The sequence below is a fragment of the Xiphias gladius genome, chromosome 7 (assembly GCF_016859285.1).
Source record: "Xiphias gladius isolate SHS-SW01 ecotype Sanya breed wild chromosome 7, ASM1685928v1, whole genome shotgun sequence".
NCBI classification, from domain to species: domain Eukaryota; kingdom Metazoa; phylum Chordata; class Actinopteri; order Istiophoriformes; family Xiphiidae; genus Xiphias; species Xiphias gladius.
In genome coordinates this window covers 17,724,791-17,743,997 of record NC_053406.1, presented here as the reverse complement: position 1 = coordinate 17,743,997, position 19,207 = coordinate 17,724,791, and the positions used below count along the sequence as shown (strand labels likewise).

General features: G+C 44.9%; 1 protein-coding gene across 5 annotated transcripts in view; it reads left to right on the top strand.

Annotated features, from left to right (window-relative positions):
• schip1 (schwannomin interacting protein 1) overlaps window positions 1-19,207 on the top strand; it is a 198,348-nt gene that overhangs the window by 154,509 nt on the left and 24,632 nt on the right. For 2 of the 5 annotated variants that reach the window (XM_040130291.1, XM_040130290.1), the window contains exon 9: window positions 4,562-5,347. In XM_040130291.1, coding sequence (XP_039986225.1) covers window positions 4,562-5,347 — 786 coding nt within the window. Of the gene's footprint in view, window positions 1-1,463; window positions 1,631-2,472; window positions 2,733-4,561; window positions 5,348-18,526; window positions 18,851-19,207 lie in introns of those variants that run through there. The other 3 variants (XM_040130293.1, XM_040130292.1, XM_040130295.1) reach the window with 3 other exon arrangements.

The window sequence follows — 19,207 nt, the reverse complement described above, 5'->3', positions numbered from 1 at the left end:
TCATTTATGACTAAGAAAAGCAGCCAATTCTTACATTTGAGAAGCTGGAACCGGTTAAATGCATGGCATTTTTGCCTGCCAACTGACTAACGGATCAATAAACTAACAGTTTCGGCTTTACTGCGATTCAAAAAGGAAGGGTCGATAAGTGTAATTTTTTTAATGCTGTATTTAGTGGTGGTTTTGTACTGGGCTGCATTACAGGGGTCATGCTCAGTAACGGTGGACCCGACATTGGAAAACACTTGAAAGTACAGGCTATGAGACAGGAAGTAGTGTCAGTAGTGTTGAGGGCCTCTAATGGTGTGCTGGAGAGATTGTGAGCTCTTCTTGCACTGTTTGGGATCGGTAATGCTCTGTTAATCTAATACAGAAGGCAATATGGGATATTCCATGTGCAGGTGTTTGATGATCAACATGCCCTTTGTGCTGCAGCGGATTTTGTGGAATAAAAGCTATATCTTTGTATGATAAAAGTGTCGCTATTATTAATATAAGGGTGTGTGATGACTGCGCTTAGCTTTAACAGTGTTTGGGACCTGCTTTCTGTGGCTACCCTGGCTGCGGGGGCTACACGTGTTTTAGTATAAAACAGTTGGATCCACCCCTGTGTGACACAGTCTCAACAAAAGCTCAACATTATAATTATCTCATAGGCTGGTTTTATTGCAGGGCCGATGCATTGGATTGCATTAGATTGTAAAGGTGTACCAATAGACAGGTAAGATGAAAATGCTTCAAATATGTGATTCCGAATAGTAGATATAACAACATGAGGTTCCTTAAGATCCCTGAGTTTTTTGTTGTTGTTGTTTTTTAATATATATATGTGTGTGATAGAAAACCGGTCTATAAATAGTCTAAATTGGGAAGAGCAGAAGTATGTTTAATAATTTACACAGATAGTTTCCTCTCTTTCTCTCTCCCTCTGTCTCCCTCTGCCATTTGCAAGGTCAGTGGGTGCAGAAGGTTGGGCTTTAGTTGTGCTCTGTCGTCGTCACTTTCTCCTCGGAGCTGCAGGCTGCGACAGAGAGCCGGCTTATATAGACGGAGCCGCCACAAACACAGGACCGGTGCCAGCCCAGGGAGGCAGCAGCACGCTAGTTGTGCCTTTAGTTTCCGAGGGGGTCGTCTCTTAGTAATGACTGAATGGTAAAGGCCGCCCGGTTGTGCGAGAGCTCTGAAACGTGCCCGAGCCCACAATATAAGGGGACGCACTTTACTCAGAGCCGATTTATTTTCCAGTTGACGTGGGAGCGGGAGCGCAGGCTGAAGTGTTGGTCGGGCATCTCGCTGCGAGCTGGTGAGGAGAGGAGAGGAGCGGCGCTGACCTGCTGGGATTTTAAGCCATCCACGTTATTTTTTATTAGATTTTTTCTTTTTTCTTTTTTTTAATCAGGACTCCAGACTCCGGGTACCTCCTCTGTGGTCAGACTTCTCAGAGCGATGACTGTACTGAATCATCCACCGGCGCTCTGTAATTTCTGCGGCGAAGCCAGCCCGACCACCACCCGTCCTTAGAATAAAGCTGCCGTGGAACAAGTCGGCACCGTCGCCGTTGTCTAACAGCTGGGATTTTACATTTTACCATGTCTTGAGACACGGAGGGGAAGCTACACAGATGATGGCAGTGAGTATAGGCTCGGTTAAACGGCACTGATGTTGCACCCGGGCTACTTTTAGCTCGTCTCCCGGCGCAGGTTTTATTCGCGCAGGCGGTGACTTTAATTTTGACCGGTAATTGTGTTTCGACAGGGGGGTCAGTCTGGTCACAGCTGTAGTGGGTGTCATCCGCCGTGTGTGAGAGTGTGATATTGGGCGTTTCTGTCACCGCTGTTGCCGGGGGGATATCAGGTTCCTCCCGGGACTTTTTTTGGGAACATTACATCATTTGAGTAGCCTATGAATGACTCTGCAAATCGAGGAGACGCGCGTTCACCTTCCGAAGGTTTTAGAGTCTGAAAAAAATGTGTCATTTTCAATCAAACGGCGCCCAAACCTTGAAACAAACGTTAGCCTATGTGTTGCCAGATGTAATCACAGGGCTGCCATGCGTTGCACAAATGCCACTTGGAAGTGCACTCGATGCTCGTAAAGACTGGGCGTATGCGATGATGCCCCTTGCAAGCCGTCTAGAGATCGACTGGCAGAGTTGGGAGGGTGGTCACTGACAGAAATTAAATGCCCCCACCACACAGCCGCCCGGCTGCGCGGGGTGGGGATCGGTGCAGCTGTCATTTTGCATGTATTTGGTTGGCCAAATCCAGCCTGTATGGTCTTCCTGCGCTTCGCTTAATCCCGTAGCGGATCAGCTTTACGGCTCCAGCCTTGCGTTTCCGAGCGCCTTCCTCTCTCCCTCTCTCTCTCTCTCTCTCTCTTCCTCTCTCTGTCATTCACACACACTCTAAATGATTACATTTTTTTTTAATCGGGCCATCATGTACTGACGAGATCATATCTGGAAACCAAGCGCCGCTTGGACGCTGCACAAATCGGGATAACGCTTCGAGAAAAGGATCGATGGCCGAGATCTGAAACGCGATAGCAGCTTGGGTACTCCACTCGGCTTCTACCCAGCGGTCCTCCTACTTTGGAGGAGGAAAACCCGGCCGGTTCCTGAATCGGAGCTTTTATAGCGGTTAACGGGTGACGAAGCCGAGATGACGGGCGGGCTCGCGCACTACGGGGACCGGTGACCGGGTAGTGATCCAGCGCGTTTGATGAACACGTCGGTAAGGTTGTTTTACGCGGTGCTGGTAAGCTGGTACATTGGGCGATAGATCGTGTACCACGCTAAGCCTAAATATCACCTTTTACACATTCTCACAATCGTGACCGCAGTCGTTTTCTTCCTTGTCTAAGCGATTTCAGAGGCGATAAGTAGTGTGTGTGTGTGTGTGTGTGTGTGTGTGTGTGTGTGCGCGCGCGCCCTTAAGTCCTTCCCCTTCAGTTGTAAACCCACAGAGGCTCCTGGAGTGTCTCATGTCAAGAACCAACAGATTGTTCCAAGTGATTTTTACGATTTTTGCTCCTTATTGCTGTTTAGGGTGAGGGGTAACAAGCAAAACCGTAATCATACATTCTGGCGGTGGTCTAGTTCTCGAGTGGGTCAAATAATCCTGAAATGTAACTCTCCCTCTGGACACAATGAAGGTCCAAACACCCGAGTGACAATGCAATATTTTTCCTGGGCGTTTTTGATAACATTGTTTTAACTATCCAATGACAACTTGCCATCACGTCAAGGCCAAATGTGGCTCTCGTGGCCCCGTTTGTGTGGCCGGGTCAAACCTCATCCCTGCAGCTGCTTCACCTCTGGTCTCTTTGACCTGTTAGCATTTCACGGAGAAATGCGAGTGTCTCAGCACGGAGTTGCCCATGTCTCAACACTGCATCAGCAATTTGTGTATCTAGTCTCCAAAGTGCTGAGTCACATTGCTTTGCCCAACATTGGTATTTTCTCTACTGTCCTTTGACGTCAACAGCCAGTGTCTGCACAGGTGTGGTCTAGTAGCCATAACTCAAAAAAGGGTTATTCTCATTAGGACTAATACTGTATAACCTGCAGTTTCTCCCTTTTGAATCTTCTGTAAGGGGCAAAACTACCGTAAGTCGTCATGGTCTAAACCAGCAATCAGTTATCTTCATAATTAATTTATTTTCCAGAGCAACTCATAATGTGGATCACGTAGAAAGTTGTCGTTAATTTCTCTTTGCCCCGAGAGGAATTTTGCTGCCCCCTTGCTTTCCAATAACTTTCAAAAGCGGTGTGGCGAAAAGACTGGTAACTCTGCAGGCGGAGGCTCAGGCCAGGTGAAGATGTGTGGAGGGCTGTAAACAACACGGACATTTTCATTAGCTGCAAACTAACCAGTCAGGCGGCGATTGGGGCTCCACGGGAGCAACACAGTCAAGGTTAGACAAAAACTGTGGACTCATCTGTCTGTGTCACAGTTTGGTGTTTTGTGTATTGACATGTCAGTGTCACTCGCTCTCAGCCCTCCTCACACCCAGCTTTGTCCCTGTTGAGCTGTGCGGATGTAGCAGTGGGGGGGTGGGATAGTATTCTGACACGTCCAGCCACACAGACTCCACCTTCCCTGTGTGTGTCAAGTGTTGCAAAAGCCCATACACACAGATACACATTGACCAATGAAGGGGAATGCAGGAAGGAATGAGATTAATGGTTAGCATAGTCTAAAAAGACTGGGAGGCTTTGGAGCAGTGCAGCTGTTGGCAGAGAAGACTAGAAAACAGGTCAAAAAGAGACAGTGACTACAAAATTCTGTCCAGAAAGGAAGTTCCTGTGGGACAGGAAGTGCTTTGTGGTTGCCAGTCTGAAACCACAGCACTGGATTGACTAATCTAAATCTACACACTTCCCTAAATTCTCTTTTACTTTTCCACTTTTCCTTCCTCCCTGCCTCCCTAATCATTGACTCTGTCCAACTTACATTATATCTCTTTCAAACTCAGTGTTCAGTGTACCACCTTTCTCTTCACATGTTCCTGTCTCCAGTCCTCAGTCTCATTCTTTCTCTCTGTTCCTTTGTTGTTGCAGGATTACCGGGAGGATGGCATGGACCTGGGGAGCGATGTATCCAGTCGCTCCAGCTCAGAGTCCAACTCCAACAAGGTTACACCTTGCTCCCCTTCTCTTGACCTGGCCACTTTGGAGGACTACAAATCCTCCCCCTCTCTGGACCTGGTCACCTTAGAGGACTATGAGGAGGACGAGGACTACCAAGAGTATAAGAAGAAGGTAATAGAGGAGTGGGAGAGTGAGTATGGAGAGGACTATGCCTCTCCCCAGTCTTCTGGTCAGGAGGAAGGCGGTGGAGGCATTGTGGGGGTTGACGGCCTTGGCAAAGGCTACAGGAAGACAGTGAACAGTCGCAGCCTCGCCGAAGAATTCCAGGATGTGAAGACCGTCCCGCCCCTCCCGGTCCCCAGTGGACACACTGCCACCTCAGTCGCAGCCGTGCCAGAGGAACTGAAACAGAATGGCAATCTGATTTTGCCCAGGAGCAACCAGCTCCAGTCCCCCAGTACACCACAGGGGGGCACAGGGACTCCCAAGCCCAGCCACCGCAGCTCCAGTCAAGGCAGGGGGAGCCGCAGCAGTGGCGGGGGTGGTGGTGGAGGAGGCGGAGGAGGAGGCAGTGGAGGGACTGGGTTGCGGATGGGAGGATACAGAGAGGAGGAGGGTGTAGAGGAAGAGCCTCTGCCCACCATGGACTGGGCAGCCCTGGAGAGGCACCTGGCTGGGCTGCAGTGCAGAGAGCAGGAGAATCAGAACCTCAACCACAACCAGAACCACAACATGGGCAAGACCAACTACACCTCAGTGAGTGGGCAAGGATTTTACATGTTGTTTCTGCGTGTTCCTGTGGGTATTTTAAGATGTTGAGCTTCTCTGCTTATGTGTTTCGAAGGTTATCTCTCACATATATGTATTTTTAGTTTGAACTGGTGAACTGGTGTGCTGCTGTAATCCAGCAGTTATCCATGTCAGATGGACCCTGGAAACATGAGGTTAGGTTAGCTGCAGTAAGAAACAGGGATTAGTTGGCTAATGTAGCGCTAAGTTATGTGGCCCAACTATTAACCTTACTGTCATGGAAGTCTGGCCTCCACAGCTGGAGGGAAGTGGAGGCTGGAGGGGGCAGCAAGGAAACAGGGACTCACTACATCTTACTCCAGATTCAAACAGACATCAGCAGGAAGTATACTGATTCAGTGAAGCTCTTAAAGTCCAACAGTTGAAGCAAATTGAAGACTAGACTTTGTAAGTCTCTGAAATACAGAAATGTCACGTCATTGTTATGAGTACGAGTCATCTCAGCACATAATTGTTATCATTTGATGACTGGACAGAACTTATACAGCAAAGATTTGTTGCTGACCTTAGAGACTTAACTGTACGATTGTGTAACCTAATTTCTAAAAAATCTATATGTTCTTGCCATGTGGTGTTTCAACCGGAAGAGGTCAGTGTTGCATTGACTTTCTGCAGAGAGCTACTGCAGGCCTTTGATGCCACACCATCAGTCCCGGTACTACCGGCTGTTATGATTCACTTGCAATCTCATGACATAACTCAGTTTAAATCACAGTCAGAGCCAAAGTCTTAGGGTTTATCGGTAGTCTGTGGATCCAGAAGGGTGTAGCTTTAAAAAATGTTTAGGGAGCAGCAGGAAAACATTGTTTATAGCAGCCACAGTTTCGGAGCAGACACTTAGTTCTTATGTTACTGAGTGAAACTAAGCCAGGGCAAATGCGTGTTTGAGAGAGGGGGATTGGTGTTCTCTTTCGGTATGCGAGCACCAAGACCTTTTTCTCAGTGCACACAGACAATGGCTGCAGCCAGTGCCATTGTGAGCATGTTGTGTGTGTTGTCTGTCTTTGTTTGTCTGTCCTGGAGGCCCCCTCTGTCTCCCTGAGGCATGTCAGGAATGCAGCGGGAGAAGTGGGGGATGAGAGGAAGGAAAGAGGGAGGAAAGAACAGCAAGATGGTATCTTTAGGACCAGGCAGTCCAGTGCCACGTGGCTCATGTGGTTGTGTCACTTTTCATTACCTGCTGTCCATCTTAAACGGGAAGGTCTTTTCCTGGTTTGCTTTAGTCTGGGAGACAGTCTGCTCTCCGTCTCTCTCTCCCCAGGCAGTGGGATGTGATATGATTGACCTGGGTGGAGGAAAATCTCATGAAAGAGCCTCTGTCTCCCCATGCAGCCTCTATCGTCTGCATGCACACACACAAGCAAACAAATTCACACACATGCTCATCGGCCTAGACAATTTCTTTGTCTCTGCTGGTGTCTTACATGTGTGTATGTTAAGGTAGACTAAGCCTGGTGTGGTAGATAGAGATAGACCAGTCTTGATGGTGATAGTGCCACAGCTTCCGGCTGTCTCTCCTATTACAAGCAAAAACCAACCCTCAAAAATAAAATGGGAGTTTGATGGTCCCTGCATAGATAAGAAATTGGAATTAGCCTTGTAATCCCACCTGAGCAGAGAGCAGAAGAGATACACTAGAAAAGACAGGAGACACAAGCTCATATCTTGAATAGTCCCACTCTTAAAATGATTTAGTTGCTGTTGCTACGTCTGTAGATGAATGCCCACCATATGGATCATAACAGTACAATCGATTACTGAACTTCTGATATGTAATTTGACCTTTTGGTTTGTTTAGTGCTATCTCTGACCATTGTCCTCTGTATTGTAAAAGAGGACAATGGCAGTATTGACCCTCTGCTAACTTGCTAACAAGCATAAAAGTGACATTTTATGATCTGAGACATTCCCACAAGACATTCCCGGTCTCTTTCTACGTCAGGGGGCATCTGGATTTCCTAATTATCAAATGTTCAGGACTTAGCAGACGCCCCGGAGGAACGAGGGGCTGGTGCTTTTAAAATGTTGTTAAATATTTAGACATCCACTCAGGCGGGACCCACCAGCGAGACGGTGCGTGGGTTCATGTATAGAGGGGTCTGTCTGTCTGGGATGTTGCCGGGGTCCTTTGGGACAAAGATATTCATGCTTCAGTAGAGCTTCAAAAGCATCTGTGCTCTCAGAAAGATGGCACACAGAGAAGCTCAAAGTTATTAATCTGTAGCGGTCGCTAAGTGCCTGGAGACTGATTTGGCTAGTCTGCCAGAGCGACAGACTTTTTCCTGTATATATGAAATGTAAAAAAAAAAGCTTGGATCAGTAAAATGCATGGTTCACCAGACACACTCAGTGCATCAGAGAGGATCCACAGATAGTCCTTCTGCATAGTGGTTGTCCTGTTCACATCTCCATGGCAACAGCAACAGTTCCCTTTGCATTGTCTGGTAGAGGACAGGGTTAAATTACAGTACAGAAAAGTTTACAGGTCATTGAAAAGTTATTTTGCCTACATTTATAGCCTTAAATTGTTTGAAACACACGTCATAGTGGTAATGATTTTTGGGCTGCGGGCCCACTTGTAGATTTACAGAAAGCTTTCCAGATTGCAGAGTATCCTGTGCCATGAAAAGCTTCATATATGCTGTATATTGTTTTATTCCCAGCTCAGTTCTGTATTAATGAGGTAGTCGTGTTATTGCAGGTGTGTTTAGTTAGGGTGTGGTTTCAGGCTGCTGTAATCTCGGCGTCTGTCTGCAGGCTGCGGGTGTGGGGTCAGGAGGATTCATGAGGATGAGGGGCATGCTGACCTGTTTGTAATTTGTTTCTAATGAACTCTGGAGGCACGTGGCAGAGAGGGGCCCACAGGGACCTCAAGTACACCAGGGGTAACGCTACCCCTGACCCTACATTTAGCTGCGCACTCATGAAAGGTAAACAATAATATTATTTTTCCGAGCCAGTCTTGAAGTGACAAAGGCAGAGACGGGGTCAGTCTACATGTACAGATGTCCCTACTCAAAATTGTACCTGTGTGTTTTCTCAGGTGCATACTGGAAAAGTATTAAATCTATGCCTACGAGCTGCTTCTTTCTCAACCTCAGATTGCACACACCCAGACTTACTCACACAATTTAAAAACACCCAAAGGCCAAACTGTGGTTATAAAGACAGGACCTGTGTTGAGACCTGCAGCATCACTCCTACTTTGGAAGTGCAGGGAAGAAGCCTCTCTCTTTCTCTCTCTCTCTCTCTCTCTCTCTCACACACACACACACACACACACACACACACACACACACACACACACACACACACACACACACACACACACAAGCACAGATATGCACAGTATTACTACTTCTACCTTTACTGAACTTCTCCAAATCATGCCAGAGCATTTACAGCACATGTGAGTGCATAGTTTCGTATCAAGCGCTGAGCTTTTTCAGCAGACACAGTCGTACTGTTCAGTTACAGGTTCACACTCTGACTCACTAATGCCTTGTGACATGTGTGAAATCCATAATGCACATATTCACATGGTACAGAACAAAGATTAAGCGTACTGCCAATAAACACCCCGCCAACACTTAACGTGTTCTCTTTGTACCTCTAAGCTTCCGTGCATGTCACTCCACACAGGGATCATCTCTACATCTTACCATCTTGTATTTTAGTCACCGCAAGACTGTCCTCTCAACTATTGTCACTGTTTAAAAGGTGAACCCCACCACTTTCACGCATCTGGATCAACTGACTGTGAAAACAGTTGTATGGCTTCTCTAGCTCTGGAGGAGCTTTGTCAAGTCTGAGAAAATATACCCTGATGGTTTAAATTTTTTAATTAAAAGCCTATGTTAAAAATGGGATACATGGAGTTTTGAAAGGCCTAACAAAATGTATATCAAGGTTCATTCAGGGAAGTGCAGGATCCGTGCTTTTGGAGCTTTGACTCACACATGGGAGCAGCTTCTGCCGCATCAATTTTTTTATTCACTTTTTTTTTAAATTTGTTTCTTTCGTGTCCCCCAATTTATGTAAATGCAATACGTAATTGGTAGAATTGTCTTCTAGATGGGTGAAAATGTAATAAGAAATGGCATATGACAAAGTTACCACAAAACATTTATTACATGTGATACTACAAATTGCCAAAAGTCCATCTGCTTTTTAAAAAGTTTGAGAACTTCTAAAACTATTATATCTGTGCTGTTGGGATGATGTGACAGTTTACCTTTGTCTGCTTCCAGCAGTCCGAGGAAGTAACACGTCGATAAACATCTACTTAATAGGAAGGTGCTGCTCAAGCACACCATATAAACAATGAAAAGGCCAAGGGCCAAACCAAAACGTACAAGTGTGGAGCGCTCTGCCCCAGAAAAGCACTCAAGGGCTGTGGAAAATAAAAGGATGAGAAAGAAGCCGAGAGAGACAGAGAGGTTATAGAAAAGAGCGAAGACAGAGAGTGGTTTCTCTGTTTCTCTCTCTCCCCTCTGTGCTCTGTAATTATGTACAAGTTCAGTAGTTGAACTGTGCTCGCCACCCTCCACTAACAACCTAACTGCTACCTTCACCCAGTACTCAGACTGTGCCACGTAGAGGGAGAGAGAGCGCTGGTAGGAGAAGGAAGAAATTGTAGGGTTTGAGTGTGGTTATAGTGGATATAAATATGCACAAACAATGAATGTCAAGTAGTCACATTAGAGTTAGGTCCTGCACGGGGAAAACAAAGCAGGCAGGCCTGAAAAGATGGATAGCTGGGATGAAAAAGAACCTGTGGAGGAGGAGGGTAGTGAGAGGAGGAATGCGGGGTCAGAGTATGTTTTGAATGAAGAGGGTGGCGAGCCAAAAAGGGCGGGAAGTTGGAGGAGAAGGTAGTCGAAGTATACGAATATTGTTTAGGAAGTGGGAGGGGCAGATGGGGGGGGGCAGGGCTTTAACCAGGTGTGGAGAGCGCCTGCTGAGGCTCTGGTGTCTGGTTCAGCCCCTTAGGCTTAACCACAGCTCCCTGTGTGTGTGAATGTGTGCATGTATGTTCCGATACCGGCTGAAACATGCCCGGCCCTCCGCACACCAAAGCTCATACACACACACTCTCCTTACGCAAACTGACTGCACTGCCTCTTGCCTCGGAGTCAAGCAGATTTCTGCCTCCTATTAGTCCACACACACATGCGCACACTCGCCTCACTAAATCAAAGGATATCTTTTTCTTCTCATGGTATCCTGACAGTCTGCCAGTGTTGGTGGATGTTTTTTTCATTTTCTTTTTATCACTGGAGTATTTTTCATCTCAGCTTAACCTTGGATTCCTCACAGCAAGTTGGGCACTTAACTCAGGTAAAGCAGAATATGATCTTATTTCATCAATATGAAATTTGTGCTTTCTGTACAGTTTTCTCAGACCCTTTTCAACATTACATGTACATTTTATGTGGCTGTAGTCAAACAGCAACGGTTCAGTTGTTTGGCAAAAGGCTCAAAATGTAATTATAGGATTACAGGACACTGCATTCCTCTGCTGTAACATGTTGTCTTTGGGATTTGTACATAACAGAAAAATGAAATATGTTGAGAAATGGAACATAAAGTAATGCCAGCTGTACATCTGTCTACGCATCTCAGTTTCCTCGGAGCTATGTTCTGTGTGACCCTTTAACAAAGAGCAGGTTCACGCTGGCAGGACTCTGACCATATGTGGGTTGATGCTTGGTAGCGCTCTGTTTTCTTCCTGTCTGCCAAAGAAAGAATTTTATCAAATGTGCTGTGCACTTGGTTCCTGTTTTCAAAAGCTTTGTGCTGTACACCTGTTTGTTCCCTTGACCTCGAGGTGCAGAGAAAGTTTGTGTGACACACACTAAGCGGAGTTCAAAGAACTAGTGACGACAAAGGCCATCTGATCAAAAGCTTTGGATAAAGCTCATGTCACCTCAGGTTTTCTGTTAACACTTGCACTTGCACACAGCACAAAGACTACAACTGACTAGTGACTGGCTATTGCATCCATATACATTCCTCACATGCACCTGCATGGGGAAGCTGTCAGCTCAAAAAAAACCAAAACAAAAAAAAAAAAACCACACAAACAAAGCAAACCAGTAAATCTGTTTAAAGGATCTTGTTACATATACTTGGAATGCAAATTGAGAATAAGTCTGATAACACAGTACAGTTGACACTGTAGAGCTTTGCTTTGGACCGTCATGAGAGGCAAAACATTAGAACAAGCTACCATAAATGGGTAAAATCACTGATTCTCAAGACTGAATAGCCAGTCATCAAGCTCTCTCACCGTTGGCAATTCAAAATGCTCAGTGGGCCAAATGCGCCAGGCAGATGACTGTCGGCTTGCTGTGTCAGGATCCAAACATATACAGTACAGTAGTGTTGCCGAAGTGTTTTTATCACCGAGGAGCCAAGCATCGACCCCCTGGCCTTTACATTCAGTTGAAAAGTGAAGTCATCTTAACAACTCAGATGATCTGCTGTATCGTGTTTTATCTGGAGACGGTGGTATGTACCTGCACACACACACTTTGCTATTTACATCGACCTGTTGGCTAGTGGGTATTGTCAAAATATCCAAGAAATACTACGGGTTAATAAGTTCAAGACAGCCTCAACGGGAGTGGTATTGTCTAGACTACTTTATCTGGTGTCAAAGTACAGCCTAATCAGCTGCCCGATAACCTCTCCTCGTCCAAACTGCTGAACAAATACAAAAATACACAAACCTGTATGAACTGATGAGTAATAATGAGACTATAGGTGTAGATGAACGGACAAAGACAGACAAGCTTCCCATCGGGAAGCTTAAGGTAGAGGGTTACTGAGGATTTCACCCACACCAGTGTATTTGATGATCCAGAGTGATGTCACCTAGGCAACCCGGTGTAAACCAGATTGAGGCACTGTTGTGACTGGAGATAAAATGATAATGTTTTAGGTGTAAAACGCATTGCCTGCAGTTACACATTCCTCCACTTCTCGTCTGGTTGATCCTCCTCATTGATACGTGGAAAACTCACACAAACACACCCTTCCTCTGATTCACCCAACCATGATTCACCAAGGTTGAGAAAGATTGATAAAATGCACAAACCCCTCTTCAGAATGTGTTATATCCTATCTGGCACATACGTCAGCATAGGCTCATACCAAGTCTCAAACTCATTTTACTACACTGTTGCAAATCTCCACCTTCTTATTCTCTTTTTCTTTTCTTCTCTCCTTATTCCCTCTCTTCCAGACACCCCTTGTCTTTCACTACCATTCCCATTCCTGTTCCCTGATAATTGTCCTCTTCCTCAAGCTGTCAGGAAGCATTATAGCCTAATGTTCTCACAAAGCCAAAATACAGCAGGAGACCACCACCCCCCCCCCCAACTCCCCGCCTGGCTCCCCCTCTCCACCCTATGAAAACTATCAAAGAGGGGCGCAGGCTGTGAGTGGCAGAGCGTGCTGTGGAGGAAATGGGGATTTATGTAGCAGCGAGGAGACAGCCTCTAATGTTATAGCTTCATGTCAGTCCTCATACTGCACAGTCACTACAGAGCAGAGCCAAATACGTACACACAAACACACACTCGCGCACAGGCCGGCTTTATAAGTAGGGGGGCGAAGGATATAAAAAAAACCAAAAAATCAAGGTTTATTGCAAGACGGCAACAAAAAGAGAGAGAGAGAGCTGGAAAGTGAAAATGAGAGAGAGGGTTTATGATTTCCAAGCTGTGAAGGATTTTAAATTGCTATACATCATCTCTCCTGTCGGAGAAATAAAGGGTTGAGTCAGACGTAGAGACGGTGGCCTGTGTTTTTGCTCAGTATGTGTGCGCTTGCCTGGACATGTGTGTTCATTTGAGTGGAGCTGAAACATGAAACACTGTTCTTCTTTTTGCCTAATTATAGAACGTGTGTTTGGGTGCGTGTGTATGTGAAAGGTAGAGAAGTGGGTTGTGAACTTGGTTTGTTTAGGCAGGGCAAAAAATAAAAGGCATGTTTAAATCACATCTACACACCCACAGAGATCCCAACAAACCAACGGTATTTTTATCTCCATGTTTCAGACCCTGTGTTATCTAAGCTGTTAGTCTGTTTATGTGTGTGTGTGTGTGTGTGTGTGTGTGTGTGTGTGTGTGTGTGTGTGTGTGTGTGTGTGTGTGTGTGTGTGTGTGTGTGTGTGTGTGTGTGTGTGTGTGTGCGTGCATTTGTGTGTTTGATAGACAGACCAAGAGAGAGACTTCGTGCCAGGTCATGCAGAGAGCTTCATCTGTTGCTGTAGAGAACAGAGCAGAGAACAAGTTTATCTCTTTGCAAACCCACAACACAAGAACAACCATTCCATAAGACTAAACTCGGGCTGCAACTAATGATTATCTGCTTGATCAGTTAATCACTTAGTCTGTAAAATGTCAGAAAATAGATAAAAATACCAGTTTCAATTTCCTTAACCCTGAGTTGACATCTTCATATTGTTTGCTCTGTCCAACCAACAGTCCAAATCCCAAAATACAAAATTGTTTACTATCACATAAGACAAACAACGGCAGTCGAATCATCAAATTTGAGAGGCTGGAACTAGGCAATGTTTGATATTTTTGCTTGTAAATTATTAATATAGGGCTGCAACAGTTAATTTTCATTATTGATCAATTTACCAATCATTTTCTTGATTAATCAATCATTTTTGTTCTATAGAATGTCAGAAAACATAAAAAATTACATTTTTGTCACAATCACAATATTTTTTTTTGTCCAATCAACAGTTCAAAGCCCAAAGATATTCAGTTTACAATGATATTAAGAAGAGAAAAATTATCGATTTCCTGTAACTAACTTACTAATGGACTAATCATTTAAGCTGTAGATTAGTCAACTAATTTTTCAGCTCTAAAGTAAATTATTTTCCAAATTTTCATTATTTCATTTTTACTTTCCCCATTTTTTTATCTGTAGTCAAGACAACAAGAAGCGTATTAAAAAAATATAGTCAGTCTCAGGTGCCTATTATTCACTGTGACTCACAACTCCTGTTTCATAATGGACTGTGCCTTTGCAAAAGTGTAACTGGTGCTCAGTTGGTCATTTACTCAGTTGGTGTAGAAATTTGTTGTGATGCATTTAAAAATGTGAAACAAATATTAATACAGGCTGGTGGTCACAGCGGGCTCAGTCTTTCCACCACCAACTGTAGACATTATGTCCTCATTAGAGCAACCTCTGGTGGCTGATCATAAGAACGAGCACACACACATACACACACACACATGCACTCCCTGGCCTTCCACATCAGTTCCTCGCTGTCAGAGCGAGCTCATTACCGCCAGAATCTGGCCCTCACACTGAGCCAACCTGCTTTGCTATGCAGCGTTTTTACACTGGCACAAAATGTCAGCTCACTAAAAGCATCTGTGCTCCCCCTCTTACTGCTGAGACAGAGAGGGAGGCAGAAAAAAGAGAAAGAGATGGAATGAGGGGGAAGATGAAGAAAAGTGGTGAAAAGAAAGCAAATGTGGTTACACTGAAAGGCCAGAGAGGGAGGAAGGAGGGGTAGATGGCACACAGGCTAGAAAGAGAGAGGGCAAGCTGTTTGTCAGAGAAAGGGAGGAGGCGTCACAGCATGACTGGGATTCATGTATTTTCCATGAGCTGTACAGAGTGTTAAAGGGCATTATTTACCACTTACAGCATCATTTCCAGCTCTCTCTGTATCCCACCAGTTACAGTAGAGTGCTCCACGATTTTATTGACTCTGTTATCAGTGACTTATGATTAGGTATTCATCATTTTTCAGTTTGCATCTATAAATATGCCCACATAGCATAGCTAAATACACAGAGCTCCACATGAGTGTTGTTTTGATGTGCGGGATGAGACGAGGAAAACAAGGCTGAGGGGAGCTGCTCCTGTGCTCAGTGTACACTATAACACACACTCCCATCAAGGGGGGCACAATAACAGCACTTTCTCCTACTCCATGCATGCATGAATTACTTACTGCCGCTGAAATTTGGTATTCGAATCAGCATTCAGCTATATTTTTGAAGAAATCCACTTGTCTTTTAGTTCCTAAAATTTACACCAACAGGCCCAGAGGAACCTTTTCGTGTTGTAGCCAGTGTGCGGGAGGCTAAACCGCAGTGAGCCTGCCTGTTTGTCTGTGGACAGTTAATAATCTTTGTTCTCAGTCATTCTTCGTGCTGATTTAGCCCACTTATACAGGTGCTGGAGTTTGTTTGCTGTGTCCGTTTTTGGAGCTTATTTTTTGCTGTTAAAGGGGGCTAATACACATTTAATTTGGGAATCAGGGGCTACACGCTGTACAACCTGGGTAGTGTCAGATACTGTTTCCTTTTCTAGTGTGGATAAAGAGGTGCTGTCCCTGTCTCGGTGTCCACCTGTACTGTGACTCAGATTGTAACCTTGACAACCGTGTGAAGGTCAGCAGGGGGGGGGGGTGTCTTCAGACTGTGCTGCCATGGTGATAGAGGGGAGAGAGGGGGTTGCTGTGGCTTCTTGTATCTAAGCGTGGCTCACAGATGTGGGACATCAAAGTTGTTTTGCTCCTGTGTCTGCATGCAAATGTGCATCAGAAAGTGAAATCAGTACTGTGCATTTGTATTCAACAGGGAGAAGCATCAGTCTTTAGTAAGCCTGAAGCTGTAAAGATCTTAATATTGGAGCTAATACGTCGGATCTTTGGCTCAATAACACTGGGTACTGGCTTTCATTTTAATGTTCTTCACTCATGAAGCCTAAAGGCCTACTAAAGGCCAAGCTGCGCTTAAAAAGAACTACTTTGTGTGAAATGGCGTCTGACTGCATTCAGTCGATAAATGATACTAGCGTCACACACTTTTGGATACTCTCTCCTCAAAGGCAATAAAGGCGTTGCACTTGTGTGTTGACACGAAAAGTAAAGAAAGCATATGAGTTGTGATAGGAATGACAAAAGGGAGCTTGAGAGAGAAGTTTCACAAATCTGCTGACTCTAACACCACCTGGCCAATGTCTGCGTGAAGTGGTCAGCTTGGTTTTGGAAAGTTACAAGACAGGTGTGGGGGGAGGGCTTTTCAGATTCTGCTGGACAATCAGACAACCACTTCATCTGAATCATACAAACATCCTTAAGAGGAACTCAATTTGAGCGTATGCTTGGCGTCAGGTTTAGGTGTCTCCATGTTAAGTTCTTGGGGATCAGCTTGCAGCTGGGCTGTGTAGTCCAACAAAGTCCGCTACACTTTACAAGAGGGCAGAAAGTACTCACCGCAGCAAATTCATAGCAACAAACCTTAATTTACTGAGTTAATTTATCACTTTCCAGTGGCTAATGTATTAGCAAACACGTAACTTATCAAGCACTTAACATATCCAACAGAAACGCAGCACCAACAGAAAATTCAAGATCCCTTCACTTCCTGTATGTTTGACTCTCTTCACCAGCCACTTTTTAATCTGCTATTTCTTGCTTGGCTTTACTGTTTTTCCACTAGTTACTGTTTTAAGTTTTAGAGTTCCAGTTGGAAGGTTTTCACTGAAAGAACAACAAGTTCTTCACAAGTCTATGTCATGCACAGATATTTGTAACCAAGGTCGTGTGTCAGGATGGTCATTGTTCCAGTCTGCCCCAGATTGGCACCACGCAGAAGGCCAACCCAGAGCCAGTGATGTGGAGGCTTGAGCAGCGGGATGAGAGCAGGGAGTTCATCGATCCACTTCCACCTCATTGAACCCAAGAGTGGGTTTATCAGGAAAAGTAGCGTCACCCAAAAGAGATCAATATCAGATAGAGAGATCTGGCCTGAGAGGCGGGATGAGATAACAAGAGGTGTGTGTAGCCAGCTACTTTGCCAAAAAATACAAAAATGAAAGCTAAAACAGATGTATGAGTTAATTGCATCTGGATGTCACACTCTCCACATCCTTGTCCAAAGCTGTTCCTCTGCTTTAATGGGAGTGTTGACTGAGGAGCAAACTAGAGACCTGTCCAAAAGCAGCATGTACAGCACCAGATAAAAACCAAAACAAAAAAAAACTATGAAGCACTGACTTGTAAAATGATTACTCAATTAATTGAGTAGTTGAATAATAGAAACTTAAGGAAATTATGATCATTTAATGATTGTTGAAGACTTTCATTAAGTAAAAATGTCAAACATTCTCGGTTACTAACTTCTCAGATGTGATGGTATGATGCCTTCTAAAGGCCAAGGTACACTTAAAAAGAACTACTTTGTACTTTTAATGTCTTATATTGTTCAAAATCTATTATTATTTGGTTCTTGACTGTTCATTGGAAAAAACAAGGGACTTTGGGAAAATGTGAAAGGTTTTTTCACTGTTTTCTGACCTTTTGTAAACTAAATTGTAATTGTAACTGATTATTCTCAAAATAATCCACGGATTGCCCAATTGTAAAAATAACCATTCATTCCAGCCTCCATACAGATATCAAGATGCAGTAGGACACATGTTTACATCTCAGTGAAATCAAAAAGAATGGAAAACGGAGAAAACAAAGAGATTTATCACAGTAATGGGTAGATGTTAGGATGGGTGAATAGATGAAGAGATGGAGAAGGGAGCGATTAACTGAGCAGGTTGGCCTGTATTTGGATTATAGACTGGCCATCTGCCACTACAGGATTATCATTCGACAAAGAGACAGACAGAAAACGAGGAGAGTAGCTGAAGCCGGTGCTAAAAACACGTTTAAGGTTTGAAATGCAGCAATTTTACAGTATTGCTGCATCTTTGATGACTATTCATGCAGCACAGATAGGAACTGAGATAAAGATTATGGTGTGAAAGTCATTCCTCTGCCCTTCTCCCATACCTCTCTCTCTGGCTCTCAGTCTGGCGTGACTCCATATGAAACAGCAGAATGACATCCCGACCCTGACTCACACTGCCCTCACCCTCCCATCCTCCCTCCCTACCTCTTCCACCATCCCCTCTCCCCACTGGCCAACTCTGCATACACGCAGACCAACAGCTCCGCCCCCTTCTCAGTCTGAACCAGACAGAGACAGGAGACCGGGAGTGTACTCTGCTTTTCACTGGTCCTCCCCCCCCTCCCTCTCTCCCTTCTCTCTCTTGTTCTCACACCCCTCCTCCAGTCTATCACTCCCCTCCCTCTTTTCGACTTTGGGGAAGCAACGATCAAACCCTGCCCTCCTCTCTTGACAAACAGACAGACCAGAAAACAAGCAGAAAAGAGAGATAGAAAGCAGAGGGTGAAGATTGAGCTGACTGGAGAGGCAAGCAGGAGAATTGATTTTTAGTTTGGATCAAGGACTGGGCGGGATCCCTCCTCTCCTCTCCTCTCAACTGGAATACCACTGCAGGGCTGGGAATCTTATCCCGGGCCCGCTCCTGTTCCCCCAGCTCAGCCAGCTCCGCTCTAGGATGCTGTGAAGGATGGTCCACCAGGAAAACTGTTCTTACCAGGTAGTTCTCAGAGCTAAAGGACATAACACACATCGCTGTAATTTAATTATTTATTTGGCATTTTTACAGACACTGAGGCTGATGTTGGTTTTCCTGATGTTAGCTTTGCTGTTTGTGTGAATATATTGTTTTATTTCTTTAGTTCAGTTTATCGTAAATCCTTGGATGTCAAGTTTAAACTACGACGTTGTTTCAAATGCTTTTGCAGAAACTAAGACCTGTGTGGGCGTATTGCTCTGTCTTTAGTAGTTATGAGATTGTGCTCTGAATCTGATGTCTTGCTGGTTGCCAAGAGAGCACTTGACTTAAGGGAATTCTGTCCTACCTCCCCTCCACCTCGTCCTCATCCACCCTCAT